Genomic DNA, 21,449 nt, shown 5'->3' with positions numbered 1-21,449 from the left:
ACCTGCAGCCTTACTTGGATATGGTAGTCATTAAATGTCAGAGGATGAGGTAAGCATGTTATTACTAAGGTGATGAAGAAAGGGATGTAACATTTACTTTTCATGGGTCTACAATGTAGAATGTTGTATTGTCAGCTGTACAGTAATGTCTCCCAGAGTCAGATTTTCTCAAGGTCAATATTTCAAACTTTGCCACTTCTTCAGGAGTTTTCCTGTGCCCTCCTTGTGCTTTTAAGAATGTGATGTCACCTGGGTCCTCAGCTATTGCACAGAAAGTACTAGAATTTGCCCTTCTTTAATTCCCCCAGAATTTAACAATTAGAAACCAATGAATCTATGAGACTACAAGATTCCATCAAGCAAAACAAACATGAAGTTCCTTTTAGAGAAAACAAATGATCTGGATAATAAATCTGGAAGTGACAATATATGAATCATTGGACTCCTAGAAAACCTAGATCAAAAAAAAAAAAGACCCTGGAAAACATTATGTAGGAAGTTATAAGTGAAAATTGTCCAAATCTTTTAGAACAAGATAAAAGCAATATAACCATTGAAAGAATATACAGAACCCTTCCAGAAAGAGACCCCAGGATAAAAACTCCAAGGGCTATTATAACCAAATTACATAACTCTCAAATAAAGGAGAGAATATTGTAAGCAGCGAAAAGAAAACAATTCAAATACAAAGAAAACACAATTAGACTCACATAGGACCTATCAGTTTCAACATTGAAGGATTGGAAGACCTAGAATACCATATATCAGAGAGCAGAAGACTTGGGGTTACAACCCAGAATGTACTACATTGCAAAATTCAACATATACTATTAGGGAAAAAGATGAATGTTCAACAAAACAGAAGACTTCCAAAATTTCCTGACACAAAGGTAAGTGAAAAAGGGAAGGAAAAAAATATTGATCAGGACCATCAAATTGTATACAACCCTAAAAGGGAAGTTATAACACTTCTGATTCTTTAGAACTTTACTTCTCTTAAGATAAATAAAGGGTTGAATAAAATTGAAGAGATTGGATTTAAAGGATATGGGTATAGTTGGGTCTTGTCTCTCCATTGAAGAGGCCCAAGATGACATCACTATGTTTGAGACAAAAAAGCCCTGATGAAAAGCAGAGGTGTTAACCTTAAACTTGTGTCTTGTTATCTATTGACCCACTTTAATTCAGCTGTGCTGACAAAAGCCTAGCACCTTATCTAATGAGGGCATCATAAAATGAATGGTCCTGAATCACTGTCTCTCATAACTTCCAATCATTTGTAAACTTCTCAGGTGAGACCTTCAGAACCTCCCAATACTTAGAGATCTTTAAGATTCTTGAACTTAATTTGATCAGGGTTTGACTTAATCCTTACTTCACTTAACTGGGGCTAAGTACCCTGAGTAGGGAGGGGGGGTAAAATGTGAGAGAAGAAAAGATTCTGCTTCACTTAATAAGGGGTTAAGTACCCTGAGTAGGGGAGAGGGGGGTAAGGTGTGAGAGAAAATAGGCCCTGGAAGGGTCTTGTATTTGGAGGGTACTTGAAAAGGGAGCAAGGTAAAAAATGATTAAAATTATAATTTTATCAAGCACTCAATCTGTGATAATATCTTGATAGTACTATGAGTTATCAAGCAATCAAATAATAAAACTGTGATTGATGATACCTGATTAATAGTAGTAGAGTGATAAATAACACCAGGGGTAGAGGCATAAAGATTTATAATTTTAGAGGGGAAAGAAGGGAAAGTGTGAATGCTGAGTAAATTCTTTTCAATAGATTTGACCAGATTGGGAATAAGATATATTCCCACTTGGGTTTAAAATCTATCCTAATCTATAGGTAAGGGAGGGGGGGCAGGGAAAGGGAAAAATAAAGGAAGAAGGGTCTGATAAAGGTCAGGCAAAGGTATAAGTGAAAATAAACTGAGAGTTAAATTTTAAAAGAAAAGTCAAAGAGGAAAGGAAGTAAAATTTTGCTGAGGAGGAATACGAGGAAAGGATAGAGAAAAATTTAAAGGGAAAAGTTAGCAGAGAGGGAAATACAGAATTAGTAATATTAACTGTAAATGTGAATGGGATGGTGTCCCATAATATAGAAAAGGATAGCAGAATGGATTAAAAACTGGAGTCCTACAATATATTGTTTACAAGAAACACATTTGAAGCAGAGAGATACATACAGGGTAAAGGTAAAAGGTTGGAGCTGAAGTAAAAAATCAGGGGTAGTGATCCTGATCTCAGATAAAGTAAAAGCAAAAATCCATCTCATTAAAAGGCACAAGGAAGGAAACTACATCTTCTTAAAGGGCACCATTGGTAATGAGACTATATTATTACTAAACAAGTATGCTCCTAGTGATATTTCTTCCAAATTCCTAGAGGAAAAGATGAGTGAATTACAGGAAGACATAGACAGCAAAACTTTAATAATGGGGACCTCAATCTCCTCTCTCAGATATAGATAAATCTAACCACAAAATAAACAAGAAGGAAGTTAAGAAGGTGAATGAAATCTTAGAAAACTTAGATATGATAGAGCTCTGGAGAAAACAATGGGGAGAGAAAAGATTATATATTTTTCTTGGCAGTATATGTAAACTGTACCAAAATTGACCATGTACTATGGTCAATCAAATACAGGAAGGCAGAAATAAGCAATACACACTTCTTAGACCATGATGCAATAAAAGTTACATGTAATAAAGGGTCATGAAAAGATAAACCAAAATTGAAAACTAAATAACTTAATTTTAAATAATGAGTGAATCAAACAGCAAATAATAGAAAACATCAATAATTATATTCAAGAAAATGATACTAATGATATATCATACCAAAATTTATGGGATGCAACCCAGGCAGTTTTGAGGAGGAACTTTATATCTATAAATGCCTATATGAATAAAATAGAGAAAGAAGAGATCAGTGAATTGGGTATGCAACTAGCCTAGAAAAAGAACAAATTAAAGATCTCCAATTGAATACCAAATTAGAAATTCTGAAAATCAAGGGAGATTTAATAAAATTGAAAGCAAAGAAACCATTGATCATAAATAAAACTAAGAGATGGTTTTATGAAAAAGCCAATAAAATAGACAAACCTTGGATTAATCTGATTGAAAAAAGGAAAAATATAACCAAATTACCAGTATTAAAAACAAAAAGGGTGAACTAATGAGTAGGAAATTAAAGAGATAATTCAGGCTAATTTGCTGAACTGTATGCCAATAAATTGGATAACCAGCATGAAATGGATGAACATTTACAAAAATACAAATTGCCCAGATTAATAGAAGAGGAAATAAATTACTTAAATATCCCCATTTCAGAAAAAAAGAAATCGAAGAAACCATCAATATACTCCCTAAGGAAAAATCTCCAGGTCCAGATGGATTTACAAGTGAATTCTACCAAACATTTAAGGAGCAATTAATTCTTATTCTACATAAACTGTTTAAAAAATAGGAGAAGCAATTCTGTAAACTCCTTTTATAACACCAACATGATGCTGTTTCTTAAACCAGGAAGAACCAAAACAGAAAGAAAATTATAGACCTATCTCCCTAAAGAATATTGATACAAAAATCTTAAATAAATTTTAGCAAGAAGACTACAAGTTATTACTAGGATAATACACCACGATCAGGTAGGATTTATACCAGGTAGGCAGGGATGGTTCAATATTAGGAAAACACTCAACATCATTGTACACATCAATAGCAAAACCAACAGAAATCATAAGATTATCTCAATAGATGTTGAAAAAGCCTTTGATAAAAATACAATACCCATTCCTATTAAAAACACTAGAAAGTTTAGGAATAAATGGAGTTTTCCTTAAAATAATCAATAGTATCTATCTAAAGCCATCAACAAATATTATATATATTGGGAATAAACTTTAAGCATTTCCAATAAAATCAGGGGTTAAACAAGGATGCCCATTATCACCATTACTATTCAATATAGTATTCGAAATGCTAGCTGTGGCAATAAGAGAAGAAAAAGAGATTGAAGGAATCAGAATTGTCAATGAGGAATTCACTCTTTGCAGCTAATATGCTGGTATATTTAGAGAACCTAAGAAAACCATCTAAAAAAACTCCTTGAAACAATTAACAAATTCAGCAAAGTAGCAGGATATAAAATAAACCTACATAAATCATCAGCATATATGAACAACAAAACCCAAGAGCAAGAGATAGAGAAATTCCATTCCTTTTAGGTTATTGTTGTTGTTGTTCTTTTGCAAGGCAAACGGGGTTAAGTGACTTTCCCAAGGTCACCCAGCTAGGTAATTATTAAGTGTCTGAGGCTGGATTTGAACTCAGGTACTCCTGACTCCAAGACCAGTGCTCTATCCACTGTGCAACCTAGCCACCCCAGAGAAATTCCATTTCAAGTAATCATAGACAACATTAAATATCTGGGAATCTACCTCCCAAGACAAACCCAGAAACTATACAAACACAATTTTAAAGCACTTCTCACCCAAATAAAGTCAGATCTAAATAATTGGAAAAATGTCAATTGTTAATGGTTAGGTTGAGCTAATATAATAAAAATGACAAGTCTACCCAAATTAAAATACTTATTCAGTGCCATACCAACCAAACTACCAAATAACTACTTTACTGAGCTAGAAAACATAGTAACACAATTCATGTGGAGCAATAAAGAGGCAAGAATAGCAAGGGGACTAATGGAAAAAAATATAAAGGAAGGTGGCCTAGCTCTTCCAGATCTAAAACTATACTGTAAAGTGGCAGTCATCAAAACTGGTTAAAAAAATAGAGTACTCAATAAATCAGTGGATTTGGATAGGATCAAAAGAAACTGCAGTAAATGACTACAACAATCTACTGTTTGACAAACCCAAAGCCATCAGCTTCTGCCATAAGAACTTACTATTTGGCAAAAATTGTTGGGGAAACTGGAAAATAGCATGGCAAAAACTAGGCATAGACCCACATCTCACATTCTAGACCAAAATAAAGTCAAAATAGGTACAGGATTTAGACATAAAGGGCGACACCATAGATAAATTAATAGACCAAGAAATACTCTACCAATCAGATCAAAGGAAAGGGGACAAATTTTTGACCAAACAAGAATTAGAGTACATCATAAACTGCAAAATGAATGATTTTGACTTTATTAAATTAAAAAGTTTTTGCACTAATAAAATCATTGCTGCCAAAATTAGAAGGAAAGCAGCATGCTAGGAAGCAATCTTCACAGCTAGGAGAAATAAGAAAGGTTTCATTTCTAAAATATATAGAGAATTGCATCAAATATATAAGGTTACAAGTCATTCCACAATTGATAAATGGTCAAAGGATATGAATAGATAGTTTTCTAATGAAATTATAATAATTATATACATAATGATATGAAAATATACATCTAGACTATATACATAATTATATGAAAAACGCTTCAAATCAGTACTGATTAGGGAAATGCAAATTAAAACAATGAGATTACCCATCAGATTGGCCAAGATGAAAAAAATAGAAAATGATCAATGTTGAAGAGCTTGTGAGAGGATTGGGACAATAATGCATTGCTGGTGGAGTTGTGAATGGATCCAACCTTTCTGGAGAGCAATATGGAACTATGCCCAAAGAGTAATAAAACTGTTCATATCCTTTGACCCAGCAATTCCAGTTCTAGGCCTATATCCAAAAGAAATCATAAAAATTCAGAAAAGTTCCATATGTTCCAAAATATTCATAGCAATTCTTTTTTGTAGTGGCAAAGAATTGGAAATTGAAGAAATGCCCATCAATTGGGGAATGGCTAAATAAGTTATGGTACATGAATACTATGGAATACTATTGTTCTATAAGAAACCATAAATGCTCAAACTCTAAAGAAGCCTGGAATGAGTTACTGCGAAGGGAGCAGAACCAAGAGAACAACGTACACATTAACAACATTGTGAAATGATCAACCTTGATGGAAGCAGCTCCTTTCAGCAGTTCAGAGAATTAGGTCAACCATTTTAGAATGGTTATGAACAATGTATCCCAATCCAGATAAAGGAAACAAAAAACAGCCCTCCAGAAACTAATGAACATTTTATAAAAATTATCTCTTATGTATATTTTCCCTCTTAAACCTAATTCCTCACATACTAACCTATAAACATGTTTATCAAAAATATGTATGTACCATGCTAACTTGACCGTTCATTTCTGAGGGGAGGGGAGTGGGAAAGGAGGGTGGAAGGCAATTTCGTAACTTAAAAATATACATGTGCATATAGTTGAAAAAATCAAAATCAAAAATAAATATGTTTTAAAAAATTAAAAAAAATTCATGTTAATGACACCAGACCACTGCAGGCTTTGATATTTGGAAGTAGGTCAACAGTTTAAAAAAATTGAAGGGGAAAAACAGTCTGGTCTAGATGTAATAATATTGAATTTCAAGTCATAGTATAGTAATAGTACTTATATATGTTTGGGACAAGACCCTTTTCCATTCTAGGCCTCGATTTCCTTATCTGAAAAATGAGAGGGCTAGACCATATAATCCCTAGAATCCCTTAAAAATCCCATGATTTTGACTTTTAGTTGACTCAGGAAATATATATATTTCTGACCCATGAACTTTTACATTTTATCTAGTCTAAGTGTCCCATTCCCCAGCTCCCAGGAATAGAGCAACAGATTCCTTCTTGGGCAGCTTTGGGGTATTTCCCTGAAAGTTTGGATGGGTAGATCATTCTGTTTAAAGGATATGGAAGAACAGTAAATGCAAACAAATTTCAGCCGTTCCTAAAGCTGCATCTCCTTATGACTGACTATATGATAGGACAACCTAAGCCTTGGAAACCTTGAGGTAGGAATGGAAATGCTGCCTGCACCTCCCTCTCTCTCTTTATAAAAAATCTCTTCATTTCTGTTTTACTCCCAATGCCACATTCACTGGGTAATTCATCTCTGTAGTAGAGCTGTCATACCCATTGCCAGAGGAATAATGTGGAGTGGTACAGGAGCAGCCAAATAGTACCAGTGGGTAGAGTATAAGACTTGCATCCAGACACCTGAGTTCAAATTTGACTTTAGACACTTCTTAACTATGTAATCCTGGACAAGTCATGACTTCTTTTTGTCTTAGTTTTCTCTTCTGTGAAACAGGGATAAGAATAGCACCTATCTCCCATTGGGTGGATTAGCAGAGATAATATTTATAAGTGTTTAGCACAGTGCCTTGAATGTAATAGGTCCAATATAAAAATTAGTTCTTCTTCTTCTTCTTCTTCTTCTTCTTCTTCTTCATGGAAATAGCACAAATGAGGTCTCAAAATGCATGTTGGCATTTACTCAGCTTCCCTCTTTTTTAACCCTAAACTTTTTAGATCTTTCTCTCTCTCTGACATGTAGTCCTGACTTTGATGTTAACTAGATGACTCCGTTTCCACACTGTGACACCCCAAATTTTATATAAATGTTCATTTCCTTCTCTTTTCCTGTTTCTTTTCTGTATACTTTGCTCTGTTTCAATTCATACAAATCTATTCAGATTTCTTTGAAACCATCTCTCTGATAATTTCTTATATCACAAGTCCAGTCTCTTTTCATGATAGCTATATGAATGCAATTTCCATATAAGCTCAGATATCCTCATAGTACATAAAATTCTAGATAAGACCCTCTATATTCCTCCTCCTTAGTTAATCTTGACTTAGAGAACATTCCATTCTAAATGAATTAAAATGGATAGGAGAAATTGATTATTTCTTTTTCAGTTTTAAATTCTTGAATTCAGGAAGGCTTCAATGTAATTTTCTTTTTTTAAAGGTTTTTGCAAGGCAAATGGGGTTAAGTGGCTTGCCCAAGGCCACACAGCTAGGTAATTATTAAGTGTCTGAGACTGAATTTGAACCCTGGCATTCTTGACTCCAGGGCTGGTGCTTTATCCACTGCACCACCTAGCCTCCCCTTAATGTAATTTTCTTAATGAAATGGCTATAATTTACAAGTTCTAGATCAGAGTATGCACAGTTTTATTGCCTTTTGGGCATAGTTCCAAAGTCTTCTCTAGAAAGGTTGGATTAGTTCACAACTCCACCAACAGTTCATTAGTATCCCAGTTTTCCCACATCCTCTCCAACATGAATCATTTTCCTTTTGTCATCTTAGCTAGTCTGATAGGTGTGATGTGGTACCTCAGAGTTGTTTTAATTTGTGTTTATTTAATCAATAATGATTTGGAGCACTTTTTCACATGATTGTAGATTTATTTAATTTTTTCTTCTGAAAACTCTCTTCATATCCTTTGACTATTTATAACTGGAGAATGAGTTCTATTCTTATAAATTTGATTCAGTTCTCCATATATTTTAGAAATGAATCATTTATTAGAAATGCTAGCTGTAAAAATTGTTATATAAACAATAATTTAATAAAATAGTTAATTTTAAATACCAATTTTAAGGACAGATGATAAAACATACCTCTCTCCTTTCAGCTGAGGTGGGAGACTATAGGCCCAGGGTGTTGAATATACAATCATATACTATATATCTATTGGTTTTGTTTAACTGTTCTTTGTATAAGGGAAATGTCAATGCTAGGTATGGAGGAGGGTAAGGTTATATCTAGAAATGAATTTTAAAGACATAAGTAAAACCTTTTTTAATCATACAATTATATTACACATGCAGTGTATTTGTTTGTGTTGTGTGGTTTGACATATAATGTCCATGTGAATCTTCTAATTGTAGTTTGAAGAGATATGAATAGATATCTCTAGGGTTTCTATCACCCATTCTTCTCTAAGAGAGAGACTGATGCCTTCTAATCCAGGAGACTGGGACTAGGATTATAATCTATTCCCCCCCCTTCCCTATGCCCATCCCCTTAGAAGGTTCCCCACACCTCCTAAATATTGTTAATTTAGGGAAAATAATTTTAAAATTCAAGTTGAGCTCCTGATCTCTATCCCTTGGCAGGAAAGCTGTGGTACTTTGTATACTCAGCTATATTCAAAGCTTGATTCCCTTCCCAACAAATATCAGTTCCACAACAAATACACATAACAATTAGCAAATAAATTCACTCATCCAAACTGATGGAAAACCAAAGTCAGAAAATTTACCTATGAGAATATATACCAACAACTCTCAAGAATGAAAGAGTTATCCTTTTGGGACTGAGAAATCTCAGTATTTGTGAGACTAGGTAGAGCAAGAGAGTGAGAGAGAGAGAGAGAGAGAGAGAGAGAGAGAGAGAGAGAGAGAGCAAGAGAGAACAAGAGGAGAGGGAGAGAAACAGACACACAGAGAGAAACAGATAGAGAGATATAGAGAACAGAGTGACAGAGAGACAAAGAGACATAGAGACAGAGAGACAGAGTCAGAGACAGAGAGAGACAGAGACAGAGAGTGTCTCAGATTTCATCTTAGGGAAAGTTCTCAACTTTTCTAATGTTGTAAACTGGGATAGGGGCATGATCAAGCTGCCATATCCTCTACATGTTATGTTCTTCCCAGAGTCTTTTTCTCTCTTCAGGAGTTCTATTCTTCCATGCTCTCACAAATTTTGCTCCTCAGGTAAGCTCAGAACATTGAATAATCAGTCTTTATCTTTGAGGAAAGTTTTATGTAAATAGACATTGTGACCAGGGTTACATAATGATAGGTAACTGAATGTGAATTAAATCCATTAACCAATCTTGGATCCAGAGGACATATGATGGAATACACTGCTCTATTATTAGGATGGTAAGAGGTGAGAATATTTTGTTAATTATCAGATATTATTTATTGTATTGGTTGGTTTTGCTGAAGAGCGTTTCTTAATTACAAGGAAAGATGGTAAATGGTTGGGGATAATATTAGGAAATTTATGGTGTATAGGTGGATTGGTGGGGCAGTGACTTGAGTGCTTGGCTTAGAATTACCAAGAACTGAGTTCAAATATGACTTCAGACACTATGTGACCCAGGGCAAGTCATTTAACTGTTTTTTTTGTCTCAATTACTTATCTATAAAGTGAGGACACATTGGAGAAGCAAATTTCAAGCCACTCGTGTATTTGCCAGGAAAACTCCATATCCAAGTCCATGGAATTACAAAGAGTTGGATATGAACAACTGCAAAAAGTAGAGGAAAGAAGATGAGCATTTATATAGCAATGAGCTTTACAAATATTTTCTCAGTAGACCCTCGCAATTACTCTGCTTGGTAGGTACCCCCATTTTATTATCCCCATTTTACAGTTGAGAAAACTGAGACATAATAGAGGTTAAGTCACTTGCCCAGGATCACACAGCTAGTAAGTGTCTGATGCTATATTTGAATTCAAGTCTTCCTTTTCCCAGATCTAGCACACTTTGTCACCCAGCTGCCTTGTTGTTGTGAAAGATAAAAATAAAAGATGTAGTAAAATGTCTAGGCAGCTGGGTGGGACAGTGGATAGAGTGTTGGACTTGGAGTCAGGGAGACCAGAGTTCAAAACTCGCCTTAGACACTTCCTAGTTGTGTGACTCTGGACAAAAAACTCTCCTAGCCTCAGTATAGCCATGTGTAAGATGGGAGCAATAATACCATCTACCTCCCAAGGTTGATGGAGGACCAATTGAGACAATATATTTAAAGCACTATGAAAATCTTTTTTTTTTTTCTTTTAGGTTTTTGCAAGGTAATGGTGTTAAGTGGCTTGCCCAAGGTCACACAGCTAGGTAATTATTAAGATCTTCCTGACTCCAGGGCTGGTGCTCTACCTACAGCATTATGAAAATCTTAAAGAACTATATAAATGCTAGTTGTTATTAGAAAAAATGTGAAAAATAAAACAGTACCTAGAGATTTGGGTCTGAATTCTAGTTTTTAATTCTCTGCAAAAAAGGGATAATAAGGAATGCTCAATTCCATTATTTCCTATTATGAGAAGGGAAACTTGTAAAATCTTAAAGTTCTGTAAAAATGTGAGTGATTATTTTGGGTAATAAATAATAAGATGAAATAAACACACACTGCTAGAAGACTGTAGGCCTTCCTGTTTTGTTTCATCCAAGTGAGGGAAAGAAGTTCAGTATTGTCTCTGTGTTGTCCAGGTGATAACAGAGGCCTGGGAGGAAAAACTTCTCTCAATTTGCCCCTAATTCTTCAGGTCTTCCTGCCCTACTGTTTTTCCTTCCGTTTCCACGTCTCTACAAAGAGATGAGAAGCTCTTGACCTCCCTAGGGAGCTCATGTTTGTCGGGCTCAGGGCTGAAGTTAGATGTTCTCATAGTTGCCTGTGTCATCTTCCTGTGTCTTGTCTGTAACCTCAGTTACACTGACTCTCTCCTCCAGAGGTGATTGTGCCTTCACTTCAGTGTACACAATGGAGAAATCCTGAGAGAGAAAGCATATGGATGAAGAGCTAGAAGGGAGGGAGGGAGAAAGGGAAGTGGGGGGGGGGCGGGAGAGAGAGAGAGAGAGAGAGACAGAGAGAGAGAGAGAGAGAGAGAGAGAGAGAGAGAGAGAGAGAGAGAGAGAGAGAGAGAGAGAGAAGAGACAAAGAAGAAGGAAGAGGAAGAAGAAGAAGAAGGAAGGAGGGAGAAGGAGAAGAGAACAGAGAAAGGGGAAAGGTAGAGAATGGGGGAATAAAGATCATTCACCTGGGAGGATGGTAGCATTGATGCAAGGTAATTCGATGCAAAGTCATCTGTGGGGGAAAAGGCAAATGTTCTAGGCAATTATTCCATTTAAAGACTGGCTCTCAGAACTGTAATATCTTCATGTTATTATACATAATCTGAGCTGAAAAGTCAATTGGTCCAAGCTGCACCTGAAGAAGAGTACTATTCTGCAGCCTTCTGATGGCTGTTTATCACATCTTTGTTTTTAAAAACTTCTAGTAATGGAGAACTCACTACACCTCATATAGTCAATTCATTTCAACATTGCTTAAGAGCTTATATGAATCAGGCATTGTGCCAGGTACTGGACCTTAAAAGAAAAGAAAAGAAATGATAAAGTTCCTGCCCTCAAGGAGTTTATATTTTTACTAATATTAAGGAAATACCCTAATGCACTGCTCTATATACATTAGGTGACCAATAAATGCTTATTGCTATTGTTAGCGGGGGTGTGCCCAAGATTAGCTGATCAAGGCAAACTCCTTGTTAATTTAGGCAATTTCTGGTATCCAGGTTGCCTTCATTGCTAGAATTTATTTAGCACTTAGGGTTCAAAGTCCAAATCTCCTTGTTCCTACCTATGTGACTGATCTTGAGTGTAGCTCTTAACTCAAACTCATTTTCTTCATCCAAAAAAATGGGGGAAACATCTAGATGACCTTTAACATCCTATCTTGATATAAACACATTATCTCCTAGGAAGGGAACTGTACATCAGAGGTTCTCTAATTCCTGTCCCAATTTGGGCCTTGGTGAGAGTTCAACCACTATTTGTTCCTAGATTGGTAGGAAACTAGGAAAGGAAAAATAATTTGGGAAAATAAAAAGTGAATTTCCTTCTCATCTCTCTCAGCCCTCAACTCTCCCCCAGGCCAAGGAAGATTTTTTTAACCTACCTTGTTTTATTTGAATTAAAGAGGATTTGTCAATACATGACCCAGAAAGCTAGTGAAATGGCTGCATTTTAAGATAAATTACAAGAGATTTAGTGAAGAAGGAACCCTTTTGGGGCACAAACTCTGCCATTTATCTGCAAGATATTTTCCTTATTGTTCTCATTTTGTCACAAGTAAACAACAATGAAAAGTTATCATTCAGCCAAATCCATCAGTATATAAATATGTTTATCAATTAATCAGCAAGTATCCATTTTGTGCTTAGAGCTGAGGATGGAAAGACAAAAAAAGAATGTTCTCTCAAGGAGACCATCAGGGCTATTCTACTGAACAGGTTGTCTGCAGAGAAGGGACAGCAGTAGGACGGACAAGAAATTCTGGGGCTGGGTAGGAGGGGCCTAACATGAATTGGAATAGGTCACATGCAATAGGATAGGACAGAACTCAAGAAGCAGTTCTCATTATCTCACCTGCATCTTCTTTTTTTTGCTGCAACATCTCGACCTCAGAATACATTATATCCCTGATGACTGGATTCACTGCAAGTTCTGGTTCTGCAAATACTGGGTGGTGTGTTCTAGACATCTGACCTAGGTCTGTAGATGGCCCAAAGTGGAGAATGTGGGCAGGTCAAAAGATGTGCCAGAAGTTAAGATGAAGTCCTTCCCCCCTCCATTTTGCAAAGGAAGAAACTGAATTCAGAGAGAATAACTAATTTGATCACATTTGCAGAGGTGAAATTCAAATTCAAATCTCTCTTGATTTCCAGTGTATCACCATTTCCTTTAAGTCTGGCTGCTTCACTGGCTTAGGAAAACCTGGGACAATTTCTAGGTAAAACAAACAAGATAGTTTGTGTTCCCTTCTCCTATCCCTCTCTTAATTGCTTGAGCTCAGGCCTGGAGCCTTTGCTCAATGAAGAGGTCCTTACCATTGACATATGTTGGCTCTAGCTCCATTTGGATAGGTTCTTGGGATCTTGGAATTGCAGGATCCCTGTGAAATACACACACGTACACATCTTATTTCCTGGCATAATAGCAGCATTAATTATACATCAATGAGATCATCAAGGAGACAACCCTGAAAGAAGTGTTAAGTGTGGTGACACCGAATTTCAGCGAAATCAGTAACTGAAAGATATAGAGAACTTTGTGTGATTCATGGGATTCTACCTCTCATAAATCTGTCCTTAGGTGGTTTGGAAAGGACGTTTTTAGGAGATGCAATTGAATAGTAGGATGTTGTAATGATGGCAGCCTGGGGACAGAATTAGAGGGTGATAGTAGTCACTTAGTCACAGATTACTGCTTTATCCTATTCACTTCATTCAGTTGATCACTTCATAAGGCAGTGTCTTTGTGGTTGTCCTCATCCTTCACCCCTCCTTCCTCTGCCTATTTCTCTCTTCCCCCCCCTTTTCCTCTCTCCTCCCCTCTTCTTCACTTTCTTTCCCTCCCATCCCTTCTTTTCTTCTCTTCTTCCTCACTTTTCTTCTCTTCTCCCCCTTTCCCTTTCCCCAAAGGCATAAATTATTGCTTAGGTTACAATATAAAAACCCAGTTAGATGAGTGAAGTATCTTCTCCTAAGGACCAAGATGCTGCCATGCAAAGATTTAATCAAGTGGACAAACAATTAAACATTTTAGTTAAGTAAAGAAATCATAACATATCAGTCCTAGGGATAAGTAGAATTTTCTATTTGGTGAGTGATTTTTCTTTAGGTGTCCTGAAACATATAGGACAGCTAATGGATAGAACACTGATTCTGGAGGTAGGAAAACTCCTCTTCCTGATTTCAAAACTAGCTTCAGACTCCAACTACTTTATGACCCTGAACAATTCACTTAACCTTGACTGCCTCAGTTTCCTCATCCATAAATTAACTAGAGAAGGAAATGGCAAAAGCACTCCAGTATCTTTGCCATGAGAAACCCAACTGGGATCACAAAGAGTCAGATATGACAAAAATGATTGAACAACAACAACAACAACAACAAATCCCAAAGAATGTGAAATCAGGAAATGGATTGGTTTAGGCTCAAGAATAAAGAGCATTTTCCATGTTCCTATATTGTAGGCCTCTAGCAAACATCAAGAAGCCAACCACAGTAAGAACTGAGAACTTGCCTGGAGAATCCAAGAGCAAAACTTTCTCCTGCAAAGGAAAGGAAGATTAATGTCAAAAAAATAAGAAAGAATTAAGCATCTACTATAACTCAGACACTATTCTAGATACTAGGAATGTGAAGACAAAAACAAGGATCTATACACCTTGCCTTCAAAGAACTTGCCTTCTATTGGGGTATGTCAGTAGAGCAAGTGAAGCTCCGCATCAATTTTAAAGCATGGACTGAACCTTTTGTCTTTTCTTGTGCTAAGGTCAACCAAGAGGACACAGAGTAAGGGAACAGGCATGATTCTTACCTGCTAGAATTTCTCTTCTTGGAATTCAAATGAATCCCTTAGAAGTCACTGTGGATTTTCCCATAATACCCCGAGATGTTGATTGTTCTGACAGACATAAATTAACATTTAACCAAAGTTGGAAGCCCCCAACTATCCATAAAGCCCTGTGCTAAACCTTGCCAGAGGATACAAAGTACTGGTCTCAGCACTCAAGGAACTTGTGAAATTTGTAGAATTGTGGGTTTATAGATTTAGTTCTGGAAGAAACCCTGGACATCAACTAATTAATTTCCCTAGCCTTATAGGGGAGAAATCATTAAGAATTGAACTGGAGTCTTGCTACAGATACTTAATATACTGTGTTGTTTCATGTAAATCACTTAATTTCTCTCTGTAAAAGTAGAGATAATAACACCTATTATCAAATGAGATATTATGCATAAAGTTCTTTGAAATAATTAATCTGTCATATATGTATAAGTGTATATAATTTTGTAGGACTTAAATGTCAGTCGCTATTTTTATGATTAGCTATGATTATGCTATTGTTGTGGACTTTGTACAGAAATATGGGTTAACTAATACTTCAATTAAGAACTTTTGTTGTGAAACCCTATATACAAACCAGATTCTGATGTTTTCAGGTGAAACTCTGAGTTGGAGAAATAGTCAAAGGGATTACAGAGAAGTTCAAAGATTGAACCTAGTTCATGCATAATCAGAGTTTCAGGTCTGAACCAGAGATTACATGGTAGTTTTCAAAATATGTATTGTATAAAACTGGTATTTGGTTTGGAAAGTTTTCATCAACCACTCCAAGGACTACCTAAACTTGCCCCTTCTTCCTTGTTCTACCCTCTTGTTTAGTGGACCCAGAGAACACAAGTATATTCTCCACAGATTCTCATACATCAGAAGAGATGGGAATAGATGTTTCTTAGTTTCTACTTGGGAATAGAGATAAAATCTTGGTCATTTGAGACTTAGTCCAGGGACTATGACTTGATCCTTGATGCTTTATATTCAGTTGTGTCTGACTCTTTGTGACCTTAGTTTGGGTTTTCTTGGCAAAGATACTGGAGCAGTGTGACATTTCCTTCCCCAGCTCATTTTATAGATGAGAAAATTGAGGCAAATAGTTAAGTGATTTGCCTTAGGTTCACATAGCCAGTAAATGTCTGAGGCCAGATTTGAACTCAGGAAGAGGAATCTTCCTGATTCCAATGCCAACACTCTATCCATTGAGACACTAGCTGGATTCTGAATTGAAGGATTTTGGGAGAAAATGGGTCAGAAGAGGATTCCCTTCTTAAGTCTCAAATGTCTAGACTCCTAGGAATAGCATTTGGATCTGGGGTTGGGGTGTCAGCATATGAGTCAGAATCATCTCATGGCATGTTTTTAGACTGAGAAATTAGCTAGATACCTATGAACAGTCAGCAAGCATTTATTAAGCAGCTGCCATTGTGCCAAGGCCATGTAGGTATTCAATAAAAGTTGATTGATTGATTGATTGCTCTGCATGTTGGGTTAAGCCCTAGGGATAAAGAGAAATGCAAGAAAAAGACCCTGTCCTTAAGGATTTCACAGGGGAGGCAATTAGACATACATGAGCTACTGACAGAGCAGAAGGTAGGACAAGAAGGTGAGGAGGGACTGAATTTCAGACCAGGGTAACAACAATCAATATACAGACTTGAAGATAGGGGATGAATGGAGTGCCATTTGTGGAACAGGAATTAGGTAAGAATAGCTGGATCACAGAGTATATGGAGGGGAGTAAGGTTTAGAAGACTGGGAAGGTAGGAAGGAGCTGAATCAGGAAGTGGTTAAATGCTAGACATAGAACTTTATATTTGATGCTTAGGGAGACAGGGAGACACTGAAGTTTGTTGAGAAGGTGGAAAGGGAGAAAGAACCCAACCATAGACAGTTACTATGAAAATAGAGAAGACTGGAGTTAGTCTTTAGAGAGAGAGATGCTGAAACAAAGTCTCTCCTACCCCAAAGAATAATGTGAAATGACTACCTGCTCAAAAAGAATTCGTAGAAGAGCTCAACAAAGACTTTAAAAATCAAAAAAGAGAGACTGAGGAAAAACTAAAAAGAAAATAAGAATACTCCATGAAAAAAACAAGAAAATTATGAAAAGGAAGTAAACCAGTGATCCAGAATCCTAGGGAGAAAAATGACTCTTTGAAAATTCAAACGGGGTGGGGGGGGACAGCTAGATGGGGATAGAGCCTCATCCCTGGAGTCAGGAGGACCTGAGTTTAAATCAGGCCTCAGACACTTAAGAATTGCCTAGCTATGTGACCTTGGATGAGTCGCTCAACACCCATTGCCTTGCAAAAAAAAAAAACAACCCAAACAAAACCCCAAAATTCAAACTGGGCAAGGGGAACCAGTGAAGTTATAAGAGACCAAGAAATAATTAAACAATATATAAAGAATGAAAAAAATAGAAGAAGTGGTAAAACACTTCACAAGGGAAAAACAATAGATTTGGAGGACAGCTCAAGAAAAGAAAACAGGAATAATTGGATTACCTGAAAGCTAAAAATCAAAGATTCTTTCTCTAATTAGTAAAAGAATACAAAAAGTAAAGAAATTTGTTGGGCGGCTAGGTGGTGCAGTGGATAGAGCACCAGCCCTGAAGTCAGGAGTACCTGAGTTCAAATCTGACCTCAGACACTTAATAATTACCTAGATATATGGCCTTGGGCAAGCCACTAAACCCCATTTGCTTTGCAAAAAAAACCCTAAAAAAAGCAAAACAAAACAGAAAATTGTCCTGAAGTGGTAGAACAAAGAAGGGAAGTAGAAATGGAAAAAATTCACTGATCATCACCTGAAAGGGATCCTAGGAGGAAAATTGAAAAGAATATCATAGTTAAATTTCCCCAAACCACAGATTAAGGAGAAAATATTAGGAGCAACAAGAAAAAAATTCAAATATGGCAGAGCCACAATTAGAACTACATAAGACCTAGCAGCACCTTCTTTGAAAGACTGCAGGTTTTGAAACAAAACATATTGAAGAGCAAAAGAACTGGGATTCAGCTGAAAATATCATGCCCAGCAAAGTTAAGCACAATCCTGAAATGAAAAAAAGAACATTCACTGAATTGCCAGGATTTTATTTCAAAAAGATCTGATTTTAATTATTGAATGAAGAGAAATATAAGGTGAACATCAAAGACATTACAACTCAATAAGGACAAATAGTTTGCTTTCTACATGTAGAAATATAAACCATATGTCCAAGATTGTTATTAGTGATTAAGTAGTTAGAAGGAAAAATAAGGTAGGATGGGATTCTTAACAGTAAAACTGTGTAGGAAAAGATGAAAAATAGTTACTATCTCACACAAATAAGGTGTGAGAAGAAAAATTGAAAGATGAATTAGATGGGGAAGGAGAGTCAATAGTTCCTGAAACCTACCCTCATTGGGAATGGGTTAAGAGGGAACAATACATATATACACATACATACACACATGTAGATATTTGTATCTGGAGGATAATGAGTTAGAGGGTACGGGAATAGGATAAGAAGGTATATAGAAAGGTATATAGATCTATGGGGAGTATAGAAGGGTGTGTAGATCAACGGGGAGGGAGGTATAGAAGGATGTATAAGGGAGGAATTCTTTGAAGGATGGTTGATTAAGGAATAGGAGGACAATGTTTATACTTCGTTTTTGAAGAAGACCATGACATCAGGGAGGTGATGCCCTGACAAGTACTCAAATTGGATTTGAGTGAAGGGAGGCTGTGCTATGCCACCAATCTCACTTTCTCCTCCAGAGCTATCTGAGTTTGGTGGCCAGATATGAATCAGGACAACTGGACATGGCCCTGGATGTGAGACAGACAGGCACGGTTAAGTGACTTGTCCAAGGTCAAACAGCTAGTAGGTGTCAAGTGTCTGAGGTTGGATCCAAACCCCCACCTCCTGACTTCAAGGCCAGTGCTCTATCCACTGTGCCACCTAGCTGCCTCCATAGGTGGACAAAGTACCAAGTCAGAAGTAAAGTAGAAGAGTAAAGAAGGATTGTTGCTTTTGGGAAATATTATAAAAATGAGAGATATAAATAAATATATTAATGAATATGTTATGTGTATATGTTTCTATATATATGTGGATGTATGCAGATGTGTTTGTATGTAAGTATGAATATATAAGCATGTCTATATATGGGTGGATATATATATGTATACATCCATATATATCCATATATGAGTACATATATATATCAGTGTGTGTATATATATATGCCTATGTCTATATACATATAATATATATATATATATATATATATATATATATATATATATATATATATATATGGTCATGCCTAATCATAGTCTTCCTGGGTGGAAGAGGAAGAAAAAATAACAGTGTACAGCAGAGAACAGAAGAAAACTTACAAGGAAGTGAAGAAAAGATGGACAATTTTGAACATAGCATGCAATATTTATTATGCAGACATTCTTGAAAGAAAAATTTATTACTTTATATAATGAATCCTTTCATGTTTTTCTGCACCCATGACAACTTTAAAATTTTTTTATAAAATATAAGGGGCAGTTTTGTAAAATAAAGTAAAAATGAAATAAATTATAAAATAAAAATGGTGCAGTGAACAAAGCACCAGCCCTGTAGTCAGGAAGACCTGAGTTCAAATCTGATCTCAGATACTTAATGCTTATTTAGCTGAATGACCTTGGATAAGTCAATTATCCAATTGCCTTGCAAAACCAAAAACAAGACAAACCCAAACCCCAAACCAAAAATAAAATAAAATAAAATCTCATTTAAAAACATCTCATTTTCTCCTTCTAACAATCTTGGGAGGTTGTTACAATTATTATCCCCTTTTATAGAAGAGGAGACAGTTTAAGTGATTTGCTCAGGGTCATACAACTAGTAAGTGTCCAAGGTTCCATTGAAACTCAGATCTTTCCCACTCTGAATCCAGAGTTTGGCCCAGTTTATATCTCCTCAAGAAGTCTCTCTCCAAAATATCCAACAAATACTCCTTTAAGCTCTCCTCAAAGATTTCAAGTGATTAAAAGGGGCAGGAATCAACTGTTTTTCTCATTTGTGTCTTCTGTCCATAGTGATATCTGATCTGTAATGATGATAATGATGATGTTTGTCCTTCATTCTCAAAGAAGACCATGACATCAGAGAAGTGATGTCATGACAAGTACACGAATTGGATTTGAGTGTTGTGCTGAATGATAGTGTCACTTTCTCCTTCGGAGCCATCTGGGTCCAGTGGCCTTATATGAATGACAACTGGAGATGGTCCTGGATGTGAGGCAATTAGGGTTAAGTGACTTGCCTAAGGTCACAGCTAGTAAGAGTCAGTGTCTGAGATCAGATTCTTACTTCTGTCTTTCTAACTCTAAGACAAGTGCTCTATGCTCTATCCACTGCACACCTAACTGCCCCTGACCTGTAATAAACTTCTAATAAATGTTTATTTAATAACTATTAATGGGAAACTCACAAACTCCAATTCCATTTTTGGCCAATTCTCATTGTTTAGGAAATTTTCTTTGTAAAAAGAGGGAATCTTTCTCTGTATTTTCTTTGCACTTTTCTTCATTCTTCTCTCTGAGAACAATCAGTTGTTTGTTTGATTGGTGAAGGAATGGAGGGGAAGAAAGGAGGGTTTCTTATAGGGAAACCCAAGGACATTTAGACTTGTTTAATATTTAGATCCTCATAATGCACAGATAATGTGACCTATGTATTAAAAACAAAAGCAAAAACAAAAACCAAGTTCACCTGGATTTCCAATGAGTTACAGGATTTGATGATAAGTTTTGGTTGTCTTCATATATTAAAAAAGCAGGGGGAAGCTAGGTGGCACAGATGATGGGACATGGGTCCTGAAGTCAGGAGGATCTGAGTTTAAATTGACCTCAGATGCTTATTACTGTTGTAACCATGACCAAGATGCTTAACCCTCCACTGACTTCAAAAAACAAACCAAAAAACTATAATTATGTCATTTTTACTGATCTAACTCTTTTTTTTTTTAGTTTTTGCAAGGTGATGGGGTTTTAAGTGGCTTGCTCAAGGCCACACAGCTAGGTAATTATTAAGTGTCTGAGGCTGGATTTGAACTCAGGTTTTCCTGACTCCAGGGCTGGTGTTCTATCCACTGTACCACCTAGCTACCCCAGGAGGTAACTCTTTATGAGAGGTATGACTAAATTTTTATTGTGAACATTTATACCTCAGGACTCTTCAAACATTATAGACCAGGAATTGATTTATGTTTTGTTAATTGTCTGGACAAGAAATTGATTAATAAAATGTTTATAATGCAGATTCAATTTAAGAGTATGTCCTCCACAAATTTTTAAAATTTAATATTTCAGAGATCTGATTGCTAAGCATTTTTCTAGTGTACCTCTGGTCAGTTCTGTTCTTTACTTGATGCTACACTAGTTGTTCAGTGAGGGTCTGTCAAGGTGATGG

The 21,449-nt window shown here is 36.2% G+C and overlaps 1 protein-coding gene across 2 annotated transcripts in view; it reads right to left on the bottom strand.

Annotated features, from left to right (window-relative positions):
* Positions 1-10,826: 10,826 nt before the first annotated feature.
* LOC141513389 (Fc receptor-like protein 2) overlaps positions 10,827-21,449 on the bottom strand; it is a 36,236-nt gene continuing 25,613 nt past the window's right edge. For both annotated transcript variants that reach the window (XM_074223140.1, XM_074223141.1), the window contains 5 exons: positions 14,669-14,696; positions 13,470-13,534; positions 13,009-13,134; positions 11,622-11,668; positions 10,827-11,355 (listed from right to left, as the gene is read on the bottom strand). In XM_074223140.1, the coding sequence (XP_074079241.1) occupies positions 11,236-11,355; positions 11,622-11,668; positions 13,009-13,134; positions 13,470-13,534; positions 14,669-14,696 (386 nt within the window). In that variant the 3' untranslated portion in view covers positions 10,827-11,235. The remainder of the gene's footprint in view (positions 11,356-11,621; positions 11,669-13,008; positions 13,135-13,469; positions 13,535-14,668; positions 14,697-21,449) is intronic.

Source organism: Macrotis lagotis, chromosome 2 (genome assembly GCF_037893015.1).
Source record: "Macrotis lagotis isolate mMagLag1 chromosome 2, bilby.v1.9.chrom.fasta, whole genome shotgun sequence".
In the NCBI taxonomy this organism is placed as follows: domain Eukaryota; kingdom Metazoa; phylum Chordata; class Mammalia; order Peramelemorphia; family Peramelidae; genus Macrotis; species Macrotis lagotis.
The sequence above is the reverse complement of the archived record's forward strand: the minus strand, read 5'-3'. Positions and strand labels throughout refer to the sequence as shown.